The sequence below is a fragment of the Aulostomus chinensis genome, chromosome 13, assembly GCF_037954235.1.
Source record: "Aulostomus chinensis isolate RoL2024-O1b breed Wild chromosome 13, RoL_Achi_v1.0, whole genome shotgun sequence".
Lineage (NCBI taxonomy): Eukaryota > Metazoa > Chordata > Actinopteri > Syngnathiformes > Aulostomidae > Aulostomus > Aulostomus chinensis.
This window is the reverse complement of record NC_141332.1, coordinates 8,123,577-8,142,481: the sequence shown is the minus strand read 5'-3', so window position 1 is coordinate 8,142,481 and position 18,905 is coordinate 8,123,577. Positions and strand designations below refer to the sequence as shown.

The window sequence follows — 18,905 nt, the reverse complement described above, 5'->3', positions numbered from 1 at the left end:
AACAACCCATATTTTTTTTATGGGACATTTTCTTTTGTTTGTTTGATTCTTGAAAGACTGAAAATACGAGGATATTACAGTGAAAGGAGGTGGAACTTATGGAGCCATTTAATTTTTTTTTTTTTTGGATCCTTCTCAGACACTGAAGGGTTTTTGTTTTGAGAAAGTGCACTCCGGTTCAGTGTGAATAAACTGGACTTGATGGTACATTGCTGTCAGGACTCTGACTTATCTACTTGTTGGTTACACAAACACTTCTTATCTTTGCATGGACTTACCAAAGAAGACAAATTAAGACAGCAATGGGAAGATTTTTTGTATTCGGGGGAGCAAGCTGTAGTAGTCATGAAGTGCTTTGAGAGACTGGTCTCTCAACAGATCAGGGCCTGTCTGCCTCCCACCCTGGACCCCCATCAGTTTGCCTACAGGGAAAACCAATCCACTGAGGACACGATCACCATAGCGCTCCACACCACACTGAGTCACTTGGAGCACCTGGGGAGCTACGTGAGGATGCCCTTCCTGGACTTCAGCTCAGCATTCAACCACATTATCTAGGAAATCCTGGTCGAGAAGCTTTCACACACCCCCATCTGCCTCTGGATTAAGGACTTTGTATCACCTCTCCAGGAAGATCACACTCAGCACTGGCTCTCCACAAGGATGTGTATTGAGTCCCCTCCTGTTCACTCTCTACACATACGATTGCTCCCCGTCATATGTTCCGTTTCAAACACTATCATCAAGTTTGCGAATGACACCACCACAGTTGGGCTCATCTCAGAGGGGGATGAGTCTGACTACAGAGATGAGGTCAACAGACTGACAGCGTGGTGTTCAGTAAACAACCTCCAACTGAACACCACAAAAACCAAGGACTTTATTCTGGACTTCAGGAAGGGCAGAGTGGACCCAGCCCCATTTTACATCCACAGACACTGTGTGGAAACGGTCCACTCCATCAGGTTTCTGGGCGTGCAGATATCTGACGATCTCTCCTGGACTGTTAAAACCAAGGCAGTGGTAAAGAAGGCCCAGAAGCGTCTCCACTTCCTGAGAGTACTAAAGAGAAACAACCTGGAGGAGAAGCTGGTGGTGACTTTCTACAGGGCCACCTTTGAGAGCATCCTGGCATACTGCATCACAGCATGGTACGCAGGGTGTTGAGCAGCAGACAGGAGAGTGCTGCAGAGGGTCATTAGTAAAGCCCAGAAAATCACTGGTTGCCCTCTGCCCAGCCTGGAAGACATTGCCAGCTCTTGCTACCTCAGCAGACCCGTCAACATAATCAAGGACTTCATTCATTCCAGCAATCACCTGTATGACCTGCTACCCTCAGGTCGGTGCTACAGGTCACACAAAGCCAGTACAAACATACTCAGTGATAGCTTCTTTTCTAGAGCTACCACAATACCAATATCCTGCCTCTCTGTTTTTTTAGAGTGATCATTGAATTGTTGTTCACATTCAAGTGACATAACTGCTTTATCCAAGTGCAATAACTGTCTTATCCCTTTGTGCAATTTCAATATCACACCACTGTTTTTACATTTGACTTTTAATTTTGCTGCAATTATATATATTTTTTCTACATTATGTTCATTTTTTTTCTTAATATTTCTATTTTTATAACTGTTGTACTTGTCTCCTGTTAAATTGCACCAAAGCGAGTTGCTCTCCAATTTCATTGTATGCTACACTATGACAATAAAGGCTTTTGATTTGATTGATTCACGGACAGCAGTTTAATAAACAAACCTCAGTTCGACACTGGGTTTGTGAAAAAGCTAATCCTGTCTTTACATGGTCGTGAGGAGGACACTGAACCACAGGCTGTAAGTCGCATTCTGTCAGTGTCTTGTCTGTTTTTAGCTGTGAACTGTGGTGAAAGAATTGCTCTCAGTATAAATACAAGCACAGTCCAGCGTTAGAGACTTTGCTGAAGTTTTGTGTCAGGCCATAGAGACTAAAAAAACATTAACAGAGTAGCGGAACGTTATATCTTCATAACCTTACACTACTGTTTCATCATCCTGGGGCCTGTAAGTTACTACGAAGCAGAAGTGTAATTTAGCGAGGTAACTCCCGGAGTAACTCTGGGTTTTCTGTTCTATGACTGTGGTTCTATTCTTGTGCATCTTCATGGTAACTTATGCCGAACGGCTAACCTAGTCTGGAACAGGTTATATTCTAGATTTAGATCGCCAGGTTAAAAGCACTGTTTCCTGACCAATCAGCTCTCTTGAAGATTAGCATCAGCGTTGTTTATGTTATATCCAACCGTAAGACAATAATATGAGATGTGGTGGAATTTAGGAATTTAGTGGATGTCGCCAAGTTGAGCGTTAGCGTTGTTGTTGCGTGCATTGCAATGTTGTCCCTTTCGCAAAGCATACAAACGAGGCGCAGATTGGAAAATGTCTGAGCGCTAATGCAGCGATGGAGGATGGAGTTTGTGGCGAGTCTGGAAGGGAGCCGGAGAAGCTACAGGCAAAGTCTGACAGCCGGCACAGTGACAAAATCAGGATGCGACAGGAAGGTCCTGGGAAACCTGACAAGACACGGGTTGCCTTTTTCACACTGCAGGCGAGCCGAGCCAAGCCGCTAAACACCCAAGTCGACGCGGGTCGAAATGCCAAGTCGACCCTTTCAGAGTGCCCAAAAACCCATGTTGACCAGCGTTTTTGGTGCAGTGTGAAAGGGGCTACACAGAAGTCAAAAGTTGACAGTAAAGCTATTCTGTAACCAAAAACTCTGAGTTTCCTATCTTGATGTTTGTCAACTCAAAATTCTGGGTTAACCCCAGAATTTGTTAATCCTGCTTTCTGGAATACCCTCCACTTCAACACGACCACAAATTATAAACCCAATATCAAACAGCTAGTTAGAAAAATGACCTCTCTGATAATGGTCATCAAACTAAACAATATTTTTGTACAGCTGGAGTTTATGGCTGAACACATATAATGTGTCACATTAAGCTTCACAAGTGAATCTAAATGAAGAGAAGTGTATACATGCATGTAAGACACATACAATACATACGTCATGCAACTGCTGAATAAGGGAACTTGTACCTTTTTTTATGGTCAATTTTAAGTACTTCAATGTTACAGGATTGCATGAGTAAAGTTTTGACTCTGTTTGCGAAATGCAATGCCTGAAATATATGATGTGTCCGCATGTATGATAAAAAAAATTTTCATGACACAGAGGACGTTAAAGGTTGGATACTTCCAACTTCTGACAGCATTGCCTTCAGGTTGCAGTCAACACAGAGGGCAAAAAAAGGACACAATCTAAATCAGTTATCCTCTTCTTGTTCCTGTTTGTTCATTGAAGGTGTAGAATGACTGCAGGAAAACACTAAAATAATATGTAGATGTTATCTTGTATACACTGTAGGAGTCTCTCACCTTGCGTTTGTATGCGAAAGTTGATCTTGCTCTCAGATGGATGGGTGACGGTGTAGCCACAAAACTCCACATCAACACTGATGAGGAAAAGGAAAGTTAGGTCATCATAAATGTTTGATTTAAAATAGGTGGAGGCATCTACTGCGATTTAGATTTTTTCCAGCTCGACCCATTTGACCGGAACTGACTGAGATGAGCAACACTGGAAACAACAACAGTGATGACAACAGTGACCTTGACAAAGCATGCGCAAAAAGTGAGTAGCAGGTGATGTCGTCTGGCAAACCATTAAAATATGAGAGAATTATGAGTATTTTTCATGGATTACGTGCAGAATTTAATTAAGGACTAATTTCAATTTGATTGGGCTAATTTCAAGAGACGTTAAGCTCCTTCAGTGGCCCCTTGATTGATAGCGTCTGGCACATCAAAGACACACGGGGCTTCAAAGAGAAACAGATTTAAGACACCGAACAAATGCCCTAATGAGAATTAGACAGCAGTCTGGAGAATTCTTTTTCATTCTCAGCCTTGCCAAAAATGGCGCCAGATAAGGAGAGAATCCTGAAAATATAAATGAGAATCTAAAGAAACTTGACAAGATGGACACAATGTCAGATGTAATTAAAGCACAATGAACAAGATCTCCAAATACTAGAAAACATGGAAAAAGAACTGCAGAGGTTCTATCAGCACAAAATTAAAGGAAATACACACACATATATATATATATACATATATATACATATATATATATATACACATACATATATATATACATATATATATACATATACATATATATATATATACATATATATATATACACATACATATATATACATATATATATACACATACATATATATATATACATATATATATACACATACATATATATACATATATATATACACATACATATATATATATATACACACCATATATATATATGTATATATATACACATATATACATATATATATACATATATATATATATATATACACACCATATATATATATATATGTATATATATACACATATATACATATATATGTATACACATACATATACACACACACATACATATGTACATATATGTATACATATATACACACAAACACACATATACATGTACACATATAAACACACACACACATACATATATGTGAGTAAGGCAAAAGTTTTTTTTCACAACTTCAAAACAGGAATTATCCCAGAAAGAATATCTCTAAAAATTTTGAAAGATGACAAAACAAATGTTATTTCAACAAATAGCATTCTGAAGACATTAATGGAATATTATAATTGGATTTTTAAAGAAGAGGCGCCTCATTCAGCTCATCTTTCACTGGCTGAGCATATGACGATGTCCCCACCCAGAATTTACCAGTGCTCAACAGAAATTATTTGGAGAAAATAAAAAAAATTGGAGACCCCTTACACTTTTATGTTGTGATGCACGTATTTTGGCCAAATGTTTAGAATTTATATTAAAAAAGGTCATTCAGGATTTATTCACCCTGATCAAACTGTTTCTTTGAAAGGATGGCTCATAGGTGATAACAGCGGACATGAAGTAATGGATTATTATGATAAAGAAAACCTGCCAAGCCAGATATTTGTAGCTGACTTTGAGAAGGCATTTGATATGATAAATGGGAATTTTATATATCAATGTCTGAATGTGTATAATTTTGGTGAGAGCGTTATAAAATGGATCCATGTATTGTATCAGATTACTTGCAGTACAACAATATTAATGGGCATATTTCTGACACAATCACCCTACCTAAAGGAGTGAGTCAAGGTTGCCCCCTTTCAGTTTATCTATTCATTCTTTCAATTGAGATGCTGGCCATAAGAAATAATACAAGTATTAAAGGATAAGAAATTATTGGTTTTGAATCAAAGTCTTCCTTTTATGCAGATGATGCTTCCTTTTATATAGAACCGGATTTTCTGTCTTTAGATTCTCTTATTACAGAACTGGATTCCTTTGCTTTACTTTCTGGATTAAAGCCAAATTATCACCAATGTTCTATCCTTATGCTACACAGGTTACCTATAATGTGCCCATTCAATGCTCAGAAGGACCTATCAATCTATCATTTCATATTTTTTTATTTCAATTTTAATGTTTATGGATAAGTTTCTATTGTTGCCATATGTTTCTCTGTTCTGTCTGTCATGGAGTTAAAATTAAAAATGTAAATGTGTAAATTGCTGACCGATGCAGGCAAGATATTTATACCTTTTCTTTGTTTGTCTTTTCTTAGAGGGGATGACTTGGGGGTGCAGGTTCCTTATGTGTGTCAGTCAGTTGGGGGGGGGGGGGGGTCTGTGTAATGGGGCTGAACAGGCAGCAGCCCAGACCCCCCTCAGTCGGGGTGGGTGTAGATGGACGCAGGTGATTTGTTGCGAGCCTGGTTCCTCAACCCTTTCCACACCTTTTTTGTTTTCATTTTACCCTTGTTTTCTTGTTTGTGTTTTATGTTAATGTGTAGTTTTTCCTGGAAGTTAAAAAAAAACAAACAGCAATGATGAATCCTTCTCTTTATAATAATATTTTGTCTATGTTACCTCTAACAATACTGGCAGGAAATAAATTTCCCAATCTTGATTCAATCCACAAAGGCAACAGCAGATATTGCCTTTGTATATCAGATGTGCGACACAGGAGCAAGACGGAAACAATAAAACACTGACTTTTTCATGATCATATATCTGAGAGAATTTCCAAGAGTATGGTCTTCATCGTGCAGCACAAACGTCACACAGCCTTCGTCTGCCCCGTCTGCCTGGACCTGCAACACGGAGGAAATACTTCATAAAACACACATATTTGACTGTAAACAGGCAGTACCCATATCAACCTCTGAGTGTGTTGGAAAATCAGTCACAATGACAGTTGACGGGTTTGCACGCCAATTCATTTGGGCCGTGTTATTTCACCGCTCATTGTCAAGTAACCTTCCCATGCTTCGTCCGACTGAGGAAATACCGCCCCCCAGCGGTGAAACTCAATGAGCTTCAAGCTTTGAAGAAATGTAAGTATAAGCGGATGAAAATTAAGTGATTTACCAGATGTAAAGTATGACATCTACAGAAAACTCGCTTATCACATATGTGGTCATTAGCAGCTGCATAAATATCATTTCGTGATGTAGTGGTTTTCGAACAACGTAACAATTGCTAACTGCTGCGGCTATCAAGGCGAGGGGCGAGCGGTGAGAGCGCTACCATTAGCAAGTCTAACGGACTGCTCTCGTCCCTACTCAGTTTGAAACCGTCATGGCAACATAGCGGTACGCAATAAGACAAGGATATAAGTCATTGATGAATTCTTACCATCTCTACGATTGGTTTCTTCTCGCCCCCTCCAGCCATGCTTCTCTCACTGTACCGACAAACTCACAAGGAAGTAGAACCGTCACTGTGTCTCGCAGGCAAAGGTCAGTGGAACGAGCATTTACGTGAAGGTCTTCGTTTGGTCTTGAAGAAAAAAATATTTATTCATTTAATTATTCACTGAAACACAAATCCCCGCATTGCTTTAGGGGACGCGGGGGACTACTTTTTAAACACGCTGTATTAGCTATTGATCCAAGCATATTAATCTGAAGAGGCTTTGTGGACTTTCCTCCCAATTTTATCGTTTTAATATTATTTTGACAGTGTAAAATAATTTGATATATTCAAGTCTCTCCCAACCAAAAGAAAAATAACCCCACAGGCGTGGCAAAACAAACTTTTAGGGTGTTATATATGTAAGTTAACTGTTGGTGAGTGAACCTTAGATATCTCTTAATTTTTTAAATTTATTTTTTGCTCATTTGAAACGAGTAGGAACAGCTGTTTTATGCGAGGATTTCCCCGTATGAAGCATGATTCCTTACGTTAGTCATTTAACTGCGAAAATATTTTCCTGTAAGACATCGTCGAGGAAAAATCACTCCCAAGAATAAGACAGTCGCAATAACATGACGTATCCATGAAAACATCTGACGAGAACTGACAAACCAGGAAGTGAAAGTCCGTAGTCTAAAAAACGAAACACTATAGTTGGTGATTGCACCTATGGACTGCAATGCGAACTACATCACCCACTAAGCCATTGAACTCGTTTCCGGTCTGAAGATCTGGGTGATTTGCAAAGCAGAAGTCACTCGAAAAGGATTTGTGAGCAGCTGAAATCGTCTCAGATGTTGGACTTTGCACTTAATGAGCTCCTCTGAACACTGCTGATACATCAAGGTATCTGAGGTTTCGTTAATTTTGCATGTTAACGCTTTTCGCTTTGTCTCTGTAGCGACAAATTATATCTGATATTGCGAGAATATGTTCACAGTGCTCAAAGCATATTTAGCAATCAGCTAGCGTGTTATTTAGGTTCATCAGTGGGGCGTTATTCCGTTGTGAAACTTGGTGTTAACGATTTCCGATAATGTAGCGTTCCTATGGGGTTCTGCTCACTGTGTCTACGAGAAGCATCCCTGTTTGGAAAGCTTTGAAATCATTAGTTTGTCGTGCAAACGGGCTCCATTCGAACGTAGAATTATTATTGTTACGGCCAAAAATTGATCTTGTGAACTTAAGGATTTCCTCAAACGTTTCATAAGCAGCTGACTGAAACAATTGCCCTCCAGTAATGTAACATTTTTGCTTGTGTTGACAGTAAGCGCCAACGTTACAACTTCCTCTGTTGCCATGGCAATTCTCTTTGCCGTGGTGGCTCGTGGCACCACCATCCTGGCCAAGCACGCCTGGTGTGGTGGGAACTTCCTGGAAGTGACAGAGCAGATTCTTGCCAAAATCCCCTCAGAGAATAACAAATTGACCTACAGCCATGGCAGGTAGGCCTTGTGTTTGATTTTGTGCGTGTGCGTGTGTGTGTGTGTGTGTTTATTTGTACCTGTGTTTGACATAGATGCTTGCATGTACAGTTCTCATCCCCACTGTGATACTGCTTATAAGTCATGCATTCCCATTCTGTTGTGACCTACACTTGCCTGTAAGTCACTGTCAAGTTTGTGCATGGATCAGGAACAGTCAATCATAGATGAATGTATTGTCACACTTGTTGAAAAGTGGCTCTCAAACTGGGTTTGAAAAGTGTGACACTGTAAAATTAGAATCCCACTAAATAAGGTTTCAGGTTTTTAATTTCACATTTTGCTATAATGAGTGAAATGCCTACAATTATTTCAGAATTTGTGTATCCAGCTGCGAGCTACAATGTTACAACAAAACTTTAAGTAACAACTTGTGCATTCGGAAAATATTCAAGTCTACCAGCACTGAATGTTTCGTAAGGGGATCACACGCAATATACATTAACACTTAGCACTTTATAGTATGATGCACTTTATTATGTCCAGCACTTGACTGTACTCTGATGGTCATTCCCCCTGGCTCACTCTCTTATTTATGCAGTTATGTTTTTTTTTTTTTATCAGCCGCTTTATTATGTGTTCTGAATTGTTTCTATGTTTTTCTATGTAAATGTGTATCCCTGTCTCACAATGAAATATCAGACTGCCAAGTGACTACAGATGGAGATTAACCTATGGCTACAATCTGGTGTACTTACATGTAAATGGTCATTATTATGCTTTGTTCCTTCTTTTAAATTACTAAACATTTTTCAATTACGTTATCATCATTTAGGATGACTACTTCCACTTCGACTGTTACGTTTTGTCAAGTTTCTGTGCATTATGCATCTTCTTTTTTAAGTTGTTTTTTGGAAGACACAACAACATTTTTCTACGACATAATTTTATGTCATCATTCAGGTTCTTATTTATGCACAAACAACCTTAATTAAGGGTAGCACCTGTACAAGGCAAGGTCTAACTCATTTTTTTTTTTAAATGTTCCCTGAAGAAGTCTTTGCCTTTATGCAAACTCAGAAAGAAACCTGATCATTGCAGTGCAGAAAAGCACACTGCTGTAATAAAAGATTTAGCAGTCACTTGCTGTCAAGCTATAATTGTGTACAACACAATGTGCCTTCACTTACATCTTAGCCTGAACAAGGGAAAAGTGTATAGATGCAACAGTCAACCAGTTTCCTCCTTTCCTTAGCCAATAATCATTTCCGGTTTTACAACCCAACTACGGTGTTTTTCATCTGACACATTTTCTCTTGTCTTTCAGCTATCTCTTTCATTACATCTGTCATGACAGAATCATATACCTGTGTATCACTGATGATGTAAGTACTTGCTTCAGGTACTATGCATGTTGTTTTTTGGAATTCCTTCACAGCCCTTGTTCAAGGCTACTTTATGATGCAAGATAGGGCGGGATTTAATTTTGGGACGTACATTACACATTTTTTCAATAAACAAAAGCAAATAAACATTAAAACTGTATTTAAATTTTAGCTGTTTTTATTTATCTACAAATTGAAGTATAAGTAAGAGCTCAGAAGAATGTTTGAGCTACTTTGTAAAATTGAGACACAAATGATACTTCATGCACTGAATACGTCTGCAGCTGCTGCGAGCTACCAATAAGACTTTGACTGGTTAGTTCACTTGCAATACGATCCAAGCTCGATCCCTCTCATTTGGTCTCTGTTGCTATCTGCCTGTGGCCTGTTGTAAATGTTTACTTTGGCGCAAAAACCAAAGGTATACTTATACACTGCATCACCATGTCGTGTGTAGACAAGAACATCCATCCATCCATTTTCTATCGCTTATCCTGTTAAGGGTCATGGGGGGCTGGAGCCTATCCCAGCAGCCTTCGGGCGAGAGGTGGGGTTCACCCTGGACAGGTCGCCAGTCCATCACAGGGCCGACACATATAGACAGAAAACCATTCACTCAATTTAGATTATTCCATTAACCTAGTCTGCTCTTGCACATCTTTGGACTGTGGGTGGAGGCCGGAGTACCCAGAGAGAACCCAGGCAGGCACAAGGAGAACATGGAGACTCCACACAGAAAGATCCCGTGCTTGAGCCAGGGCTCAAACCCAGAACCTTCTTGCTGTGAGGCCACAGTGCTGACCACTGCACCACCGTGCCGTCCTGAACAAGAACAATCCATTCAAATTCATATTCAGAAAACTTTATTTATCTCCATGGGGAGCAATTAAGGGAGCAGAAAGCAGTACTGTTGGTTACACAACTATAACACACAACATACATTAGGTGAGGAAGTGCAGTGGGACGGTCGTCGCAGAGTTAGCAGTGGTTACCTTGTAAAGTGCAAAATAGAAGTAGTAGTGCACAATAGATGAGTAGTATATTTACATTATTGATATATAAACACACACACACTGACACTGAGGTTATTACAAGTGGTAAGTGGCAATCCTGTGGGTGGTACTATGGGGTCAGAGTGCAGAGTGTTCAAAGAGTTTAGGAGGAGGACAGCCTGGGGGACAAAGGTGAATCTCCTCCACGGGGTCCTGCAGGCCGGACACTGTTGCCTGCAACCTGATAGCAGCCTCTCAAATGCTGGGAAGACAGCGTGGGAGGGGTCTTTCAGGATCTGGGCAGTCATGCCAAAAATTTGCTGCTCATACATAGCAGTCAGGGAGAGAATCGGAGACAGGAACCATCTTGAATGTAGCTGCATGTATGAATAATAATGATCTCTAGTTGTGCAGGAAAGGGATTATCAGTAATTTACTGAGACCCATGTGCGAAAGATGCTTTCATGCCTCATAGATTTTTTGTGGAATAACATTTGATTGTGTCACTGGCTAGCAGGGAGAGGTGGTTGAATCACAGTGTGAGGATAAGGATGCTACATTCAGTAATTTCAACTGGTGTATCTTGAATATTTGAACGATTTCACATTACTTTGCCTTTGAAATTAATCTGAAATTCTTGTGTGTTTAAGGACTTTGAGAGGTCACGAGCGTTTAGCTTCCTGAGTGAGGTCAAGAAGCGCTTCCAGACAACCTATGGGTCACGAGCACAAACAGCCCTACCGTATGCCATGAATAGTGAGTTCTCCTCTACACTAGCAGCTCAGATGGTGAGTATGACAAAAGCCTGAACACACTCAGGAACAGTTTTATGAGAGGCCTTGTTCCTGCTGTTGCTTTCAAGGAAGTTAAAGCAGCAAGAATGAACTTTTAAAGCCACTCAGGGGCTGTATGTATACGTATGATTGACATCCACACTATAGCACTAATACATTTTGTGCACTGATCATTCCTTTTAGTGTTATATTTATTTCCATGCTCACCAATAATTGTAGTCAACGTGTCACATGAAGAGACCATAATTAATATCCATAAAACTCCATACATTAAAATGTTTAACCAATGCAACAATAGTGTTCACCATTCACTGCATAGCGAGTGATACAAAAAAAATCATGCTTTGCCAACCAGCAACCCCTGACTGGTGTCTAATATAGATTGGCTCCTATGCAACTTTGACTTACTTTCACATCTGCAGAGATTGAAGTAAACTTCTTGGTTAACCTGTCTATAGAGCTGTGTTGAAGGTAACCATAAGTTACAAAGGCCCTCAGGAGAAGCTGGTGCACACACCCACCATGTCTCAGTTGTTGATGTAGACCCGCAGAAGTCGGTGTGCTTATTTCTACTACATTTCTGTGACGCTGCTTCCTTGAGTTAGTACAAGTATAATGAAAAGCATGCTATTTGTCCAAATATACCTTCTCAATTTTTCATGCAGCACAGAAAAGCACAACAAACTGCAGTTATGTTAATATCAATTGACAATAAGAACTCATTCTCTGTACATTTGCATGCAGAAACACAACTCAGACCCACGGGCCTCGGATCGTCTTTCTGAAACACAGATGCAAGTGGATGACCTGAAGGGAATTATGGTCCGGAATATAGGTGGGGATCATCATTCAGTAATTCTTATTACAGCAGCCATCAATTAGATCATGTAATGTCCATTGGGCTCCATGTGTAGCTGGCAGATATGCGGATTAAGACTTGGTCTTCTGTTTGCTGGTTTGATTTTACAGTCTGATTTGAAACTTCAAATGCGTGAATGGAGTTGGTGTTGAGAGATGATGTATACAACCAGATTATTTATTATGTGACCTATAAATTCAAGTTGACTAAAAAAAAAACGTATCAGACGATACACACAGGTTCAGAAGCGAACAGTCAATGCTTTCCTCTCTGTTGCTCTCCACCCAACTGTTTACTTGCATGGAATCCTAGCTTGCTTGATAATACAGTGGAACCCCTAATGTTGTGGTCCTAAAATCGTGCATACAGACATGCATCCCACATACAGATGTTGCATTCATTTGAACATATGTGCTCATAAAGGTTCTTTTAAATCAGGAAATGTACTTGTGTGATTTTTTGTTGTTGTTGTTGTTGTTGTTGTCTTTTTTTCCTTTTTCATCCAATATGCAACCAATGATCTGTGCTGGACTTCTTTTCTTTATGATGAGAACTGGAGTGGCTGTAAGGAGAACAAATTGGGAGACCTAAAAAGGAGTAAAAACAGATGATGATTTTTTTATTTTTTTTTTACTTTTGAGGCCAGGGGATATAAATTCTCCATCAATTTTGTTCTTTTGAGGCTACATCATACAAATTGATTCCTAAATGTATTAATTCATGGCCAAAATGTGTAAGTTTCTCATAAAATATATATATTTTTAAAAAACATATTTAGCGAACAACTTATATCTTCTGGCCAAAACTGAATTTAGGGAATACGTTTTTTTTTTTGTGCCTGAAATAATTTTCTGTTCTCTCTGTGGTTACTCCATGTTTCCAGACTTAATCACTCAGTATTTGAACTTGAAAATATTTGAACATTACGCATAAATTCAGACAATTCTTATGTTCTCTACAGATTTGGTAGCTCAGAGAGGAGAAAAGTTGGAACTGTTGATTGACAAAACAGAAAATCTTGTAGATTCGGTGAGTTTATAATCCTTCACTTCTGCTACACATTTGTCAATTTATATAATGATTGCTGCTTTATTGTTCTTTCTCTTGCATTCAGTCAGTCACATTTAAGACCACAAGTCGTAACCTGGCACGAGCCATGTGCATGAAAAACCTCAAGCTGACTTTAGTCATCGTGCTGGTGTGCTTGGTGAGTATGGACTGTAGTTGGCAGTCAGTACAAGCAGTTATATTGCTTCAGGTTCTTCTCTGGCAAGGACATACCCTTAGGTGGGCAAGTAACAAATAATGCCGGTTTGAAAATATTATGAGTTTACATTATCTTTTTTAATTGACATATATATATTACACATTTAGGGCTGCATGGTGGTGCCGTGGTTAGCACTGCACAGTCCCTCCCACAGTCCAAAGACATGCAAGATGGGACTAAACTGACCGTAGGTGTGGCTGTGACAGTGAATGGTTTTCTGTCTATTTGTATTGGCCCTGCGATGGACTGGCAAACAGTCCAGGGTGAACCCCGCTTCTCATGCGAAGGCAGCTGGGATAGGCTTCAGCCCCCTGTGACCCTTATCAGGATAAGCAGTAGAAAATGGATGGATGGATGAATGCCTTTAACTACCATCAGGCCCAGCATTCATGTAAAACTACTATCATAGGATGCTGCAGCACATGTATTTGTGGTCAGCACGTATTTTTGTGGTCAGCCCAGACCTTAGCCATGCCATGGTTTCATGTCTCCACTCAGAGGCCAATGAGATCTTTACATTAGATATTTTGATCATTGCCTAAAATCAGCTCTGTGGCAGACAAAAGTGAGGCTTACACAATTTGTTCAGCAAGATCATCTCCACAAATGATCACCACTTTAATGATTTTTGAAGCATTCATTTTCAGTACATTTACAAACTACTCAGTGGATGCATGTCTTCATACACACAATACATTTTTGTGAAATGTGATTTCTTCTGTTTTTATCATCAGTTTATTTAATGTTTATGACAACCTCTGTTGTCTTGTTTGGCCACTTGTTAGCAACCCAAGTTTTTAAGACACGTAAAAGGCTCTGAATTCACAAGTGTAGTATTACTATAGCATTTTATGCTGCAGAACGAAAAGTTAAAATATCTGTTCTAGTGTGAACCTCAAATGGTATTTTTAATTTACTAAAACAAAAAAATCCAAAAAAAACCCCCACTGGCTTTGATAACGTTGACAAAGACAATCTAATCTCTGAGCAGGAGTTTAAATTTTTATACAAATCTAAATACTTGGATGGCCTCTTTTTACTTCTTGCCCAAGGTGCACAAAAATCTAACTGGTCCACCTGGCAGACCTGTGATCTCAGGCAATGACACCCTCGGGGAGCCCGTCTCTAAATATGTTGATTAGTTCATCAAACCTCTGCTTCCATCACTCCCAGCCTACCTACAGGACACCACAGATGTGCTCAACACAATCAAAGAGTGTAGTGGTATAGGACCAGACTCCCTTATGGTGACTATGGATGCTGAAACCTCCTCCCACCCAATTGACCACACCCAAGGTGTGGCAGCTGTGAAACATTTTCTAGATTCACGGCCCACCTTCATGACCCACCCACTGACTTTCTTGTGAAACTCACCGAATGGACGTGACATAACTATATATTTCTATTTCAGGATAAATTGTTTCAAAAGGTGAAAGGACATGCAACAGGAGCATGCCTTGGCCCTTCATGTGCGGGCCTCTTTGTGGGTAAATGGGAGGAGGATCATATACTCAACACTTCTAATATTTTTAGAGACAAGATCTTATGGTGAGCTCACTACATTGATGATGTGATAATGTGGTGGAGGGGTACAGAGGAAGAATTGAAATTGTTCCATTTGTATCCGAACAGTGTAAATAACAACATGAAATTGTCACTGGAAGACAGTAAGGATAGTTTGCAGATATGTATAATCATCTTAGAGAATGAGGTTACTCTGATAGTATTTGAAAACAAGCTTTGTCCAAAGTCAAAGTTCTGAATCGGGACTCCCTTCTTGAGAAAAAAAAACCCAGAAAGCAAAAACAGATAGGGTTTATGTCTTCACACAGCATAAGACCAGCTGCTAATGTCATTAAAAGTAACTAGAATATCATAGAATGTGATGAGACACTTCACAAAGTCTTTCCAGAGACCCCCATGATTTTATTTAGAAGGGCGCTTCCTCTTTGTGACAGACTTGTGTGTAGCCATCTGCCTGCACAACGAGCTACTTGGTTACCCAAGGCACCTGCCGGTACTTACGCATGCGGACACTGTAAACATTGTGATGTAGTGGTCAAATCGAAGGAGGTTACACACCCAATTACTAAAACTACGCATAAAATCTGTCATTTCATCAAATGTAAATCCACACACATTGTTTACATTCTGTAGTGCCTTCTACATAGGCCGCACTTAACAAGACAGATTATATGAACACAAGCATGCCATAGTGAAACATCTTAACCCTGAGGGACCCATTCACTCCAAGTGTGTGATTTTATACACATTCTTTGCGTTGATATATCTCTGGAATAGTTCATCAGAGCTTGATCACACTCATATCACGTGAAACTGCTCAGCTGTGCCTTTACAATTGTACCTATCACTTATTTTGGCGTTAAAGTATTTGTGAGAAAATAATTTTTGAATTTGGCTGAATTGAATCATGAATGCAGTTCGTAAAAAGCTTGTGCATTCCTGTCACTCTCATCTAAATAACTCATGAACCCGTCATCAGACAGACACGGCACGCGTATCCTATGAAATGACAGAAACGGAGCTTTACAATGATATAAGACACATGCATGTGCATCGAATGTGTCTTTTTACAACCAGGCTGATAAAAGACCGGAAAATGATAAGTTTCCTTATTTATTTACTCCAGTATTTCACTCATACTTGTCAATCGCATTATAGAGAAGAACAATATATCTCACCGGCTCCTGAATTATCATGATTTCTTCTATGGCAAATTACATCCATAATGCGTTTTTTCCTACAGGGTGTCCAGTATAAGCATGACCTTTTCTGAATGATTGGAAAGTTTTGCTTCACAAAACCCTCTCCAAACTTTCTCCAAGCAAACAAAAGAGCGCAGGAGGTGTGCGCACTTTACGCACAGAGGCTACTGTAAATACACATGTGACCGGTTCAGGTTCAGGTCAGATCACTACAGGTCAGTGTGGGACACTGAAAAGATGCTCTTGGTAGAGCCGTGTACAATGCCAGGAAAAAAATACCACTGAAATCAACTGCAGCTGAAGTGGCCCAACTCATCTATGGAGATGCCACTGCAGACTTTGGTCCCAGGGATCTGGATGATGGCTCAGGCTTTGAGAATGGAGGAGGAGATGTTTTAAATGGAATGGATCCAAGTCAAGATGATACAAGATTTGTATAAGTTGTAATTATTTTCTACATCATAATATTTGCTACGTAATAATATGTTGATACAATAATTATAGGGACACCATAGGGATTCTTGAAAATCCCTATAATATTGTATATAGTTGTGTGTTCTTGTAAATAGTTGTGTAATTGTTTTTTATTATTATTTGTGCATGTTTTTTTTTAAAGGCAAAGGCAAATTTGTTTGTATTGCACCATTCATTCACAGGGCAATTCATTGTGCTTACAGAGGTAAAGAGAGAATTGAAAGGTAGAATCAGTTTAAAATCGAAAACGTGAATTAAAACAATCAAAAATCATGTAAAATCAATAAAACAGTTTAAAATCAATTCGACAGCAGACAAATCAATATTAAATCAATCCATCAATACCAAATCACCCAGATCAATCCCAAATCAATACACTATAAGAAGGCTGCAGTAAACAGCAGTGTTTCCAGCCCTGATTTAAGTGAGCTGACAGTTTGTGCCCCCCTCAGAGTTTCAGAGAGTTTGTTCCACAGGTGTGGACCACAGAAGCTGGAAGCAGCTTCACCCTGCTTGGTTCTGACCCTGGGGACACTGAGTAGACCTGTCCCTGATGACCTGAGGGGTCTGGATCTTCTAAGTAAGATCTGAGCCAATTGAATCATATTTTTCATCATAAGCAGAATATGTGTTTATTTCAGTAAAATAGCTTTTATTCTCGCCATGCCCACACTACATGTTTTTGCAAATTGTGAAGTCATAGAGCATCCCACTATCATGGTGCTGATATTGTCCAATTCCAGGGAAACTCCCCCAACTCACTATGCCAAGATATGTTTGCTGGAAACCTTCTTTGATGAGAAACATGTCGAAAATCCCAAAATTTTGTAATACAATTTTTTTTGCGTGTTTATTTTTATAAAATATATGCAAGTAGTACCAAGTGAACTGATGGCATATAGCATAGACTGGCCAGAATAAACAAGATGCAGCATGTAGAGATTGACCTTATAACGACCAAGATAATAGTTCAAATGCAAAGGATGTAAAATTACCCAAAATTTGGTCCCTAGGGGTTAAACATGTCCATCAGTGTTCCTCTAAGTGTGGACTTTGTGCCCCAGACTGTCTGACAGAGAGATAGACTTAAAGCCCTGAATCAAAAAGAAAGCAGGTGGATTTATAACTTGCGAACTAAAGTCACCTGTGGTTTGAATGACGCTGCAGACATGATGTCCTTTCTATGATCCTGTTGCATTCCTTGGATCTTGTTTCTAGCCTATAATGGCGTAATTTTGCTATTTGACTATGAATATTTGGTCTATGTATTGTGGTGTGATGAGATATTTTCTAGCCTATAATGGTGTGATTTTGCTATTTAAAACTTTGTATATTCAATCTATGTATTGTGATGTTCTGAGATGTTTACAGTATTTTTTTCATATTGTACTTTATCTGTATTTGCTGACCTTTTATAGTCTGTTGACGAGATTTACCAAAGGCATAAGCTGTAATTCATCAGCTGATTATCAAGACATAGTTATAATTAGCTGTGTACCTGCCCAATTCCCTGATGAAGGCCAGAGGCAGAAACATTTTGGTAATTTTGTTCATGATGAACCTGCCACACTGTAAAGGCTTTTGAACTTTTGAAGAGTTGCCTTGGACTACTTTTGTTCTTTTGCATTATTCCACATTTTCGTCCAAAGAGCACCTTCACCTTCTTTGATGCAAGTTTATTTGATAAGAACGCTGTAGCGCTCTCCTGAACTTTCTTTCTTCAGTTATGTCATTAATCAGTTTGTAGTGCAGGCAGTAAACATCGTCTTACTGTTGTGTTTTTCAGGTGATCCTCTACATTATCGTCTCGGCTTCCTGCGGAGGCCTCAACTGGCCATCCTGTGTCCATAAATGAGGAGAGAGTGGGGGGAAAAAAGGGGAACTGAAGGAAAAAAGAGGGACAGAAGCACCTGTTCTAGCCTGCTCATCAGTGGACAGAGAAGGAAACACACCTTGCTTCCTTGCTTTACTTCTTTAGCTCCAACATCTTTGGAAGACACCTGCTGCTCTTCCTGCCTCCTTCTTTCGATATCGTGCACATCGACTTGCCTTCGGCAAAGGGAGACTCAGCTCATACCAACATCAATGAACAGAAGCTATGTGGCCTAAAACTGATGGAACAATAATCTTGTCTTAAACTGTCTGCTACATTCA

General features: G+C 39.5%; 2 protein-coding genes across 4 annotated transcripts in view; one reads left to right on the top strand and one right to left on the bottom strand.

The window, feature by feature from the left end:
• The window catches only part of polr1d (RNA polymerase I and III subunit D), a 27,024-nt gene extending 20,115 nt beyond the window's left edge, over positions 1–6,909 (bottom strand). For both annotated transcript variants that reach the window (XM_086222996.1, XM_086222997.1), the window contains exons 1-3: positions 6,771–6,909; positions 6,129–6,226; positions 3,417–3,493 (exon numbers count right to left, since the gene is read on the bottom strand). In XM_086222996.1, coding sequence (XP_086079122.1) covers positions 3,417–3,493; positions 6,129–6,226; positions 6,771–6,809 — 214 coding nt within the window. In that variant the 5' untranslated portion in view covers positions 6,810–6,909. The remainder of the gene's footprint in view (positions 1–3,416; positions 3,494–6,128; positions 6,227–6,770) is intronic.
• vamp7 (vesicle associated membrane protein 7) lies at positions 6,455–18,905 on the top strand. Of its 2 annotated transcripts, XM_086222994.1 has the most exons (9): positions 6,455–6,469; positions 6,806–6,874; positions 8,098–8,275; positions 9,582–9,639; positions 11,282–11,419; positions 12,170–12,260; positions 13,246–13,313; positions 13,399–13,491; positions 18,538–18,905. In XM_086222994.1, exons 2-9 carry the CDS (start codon positions 6,808–6,810, stop codon positions 18,604–18,606), a joined length of 762 nt encoding a protein of 253 aa, XP_086079120.1. In that variant the 5' UTR covers positions 6,455–6,469; positions 6,806–6,807; the 3' UTR covers positions 18,607–18,905. The 2 variants fall into 2 exon arrangements, with proteins under 2 accessions (XP_086079120.1, XP_086079121.1); XM_086222995.1 differs by lacking the exons at positions 6,455–6,469; positions 6,806–6,874 and adding an exon at positions 7,443–7,676.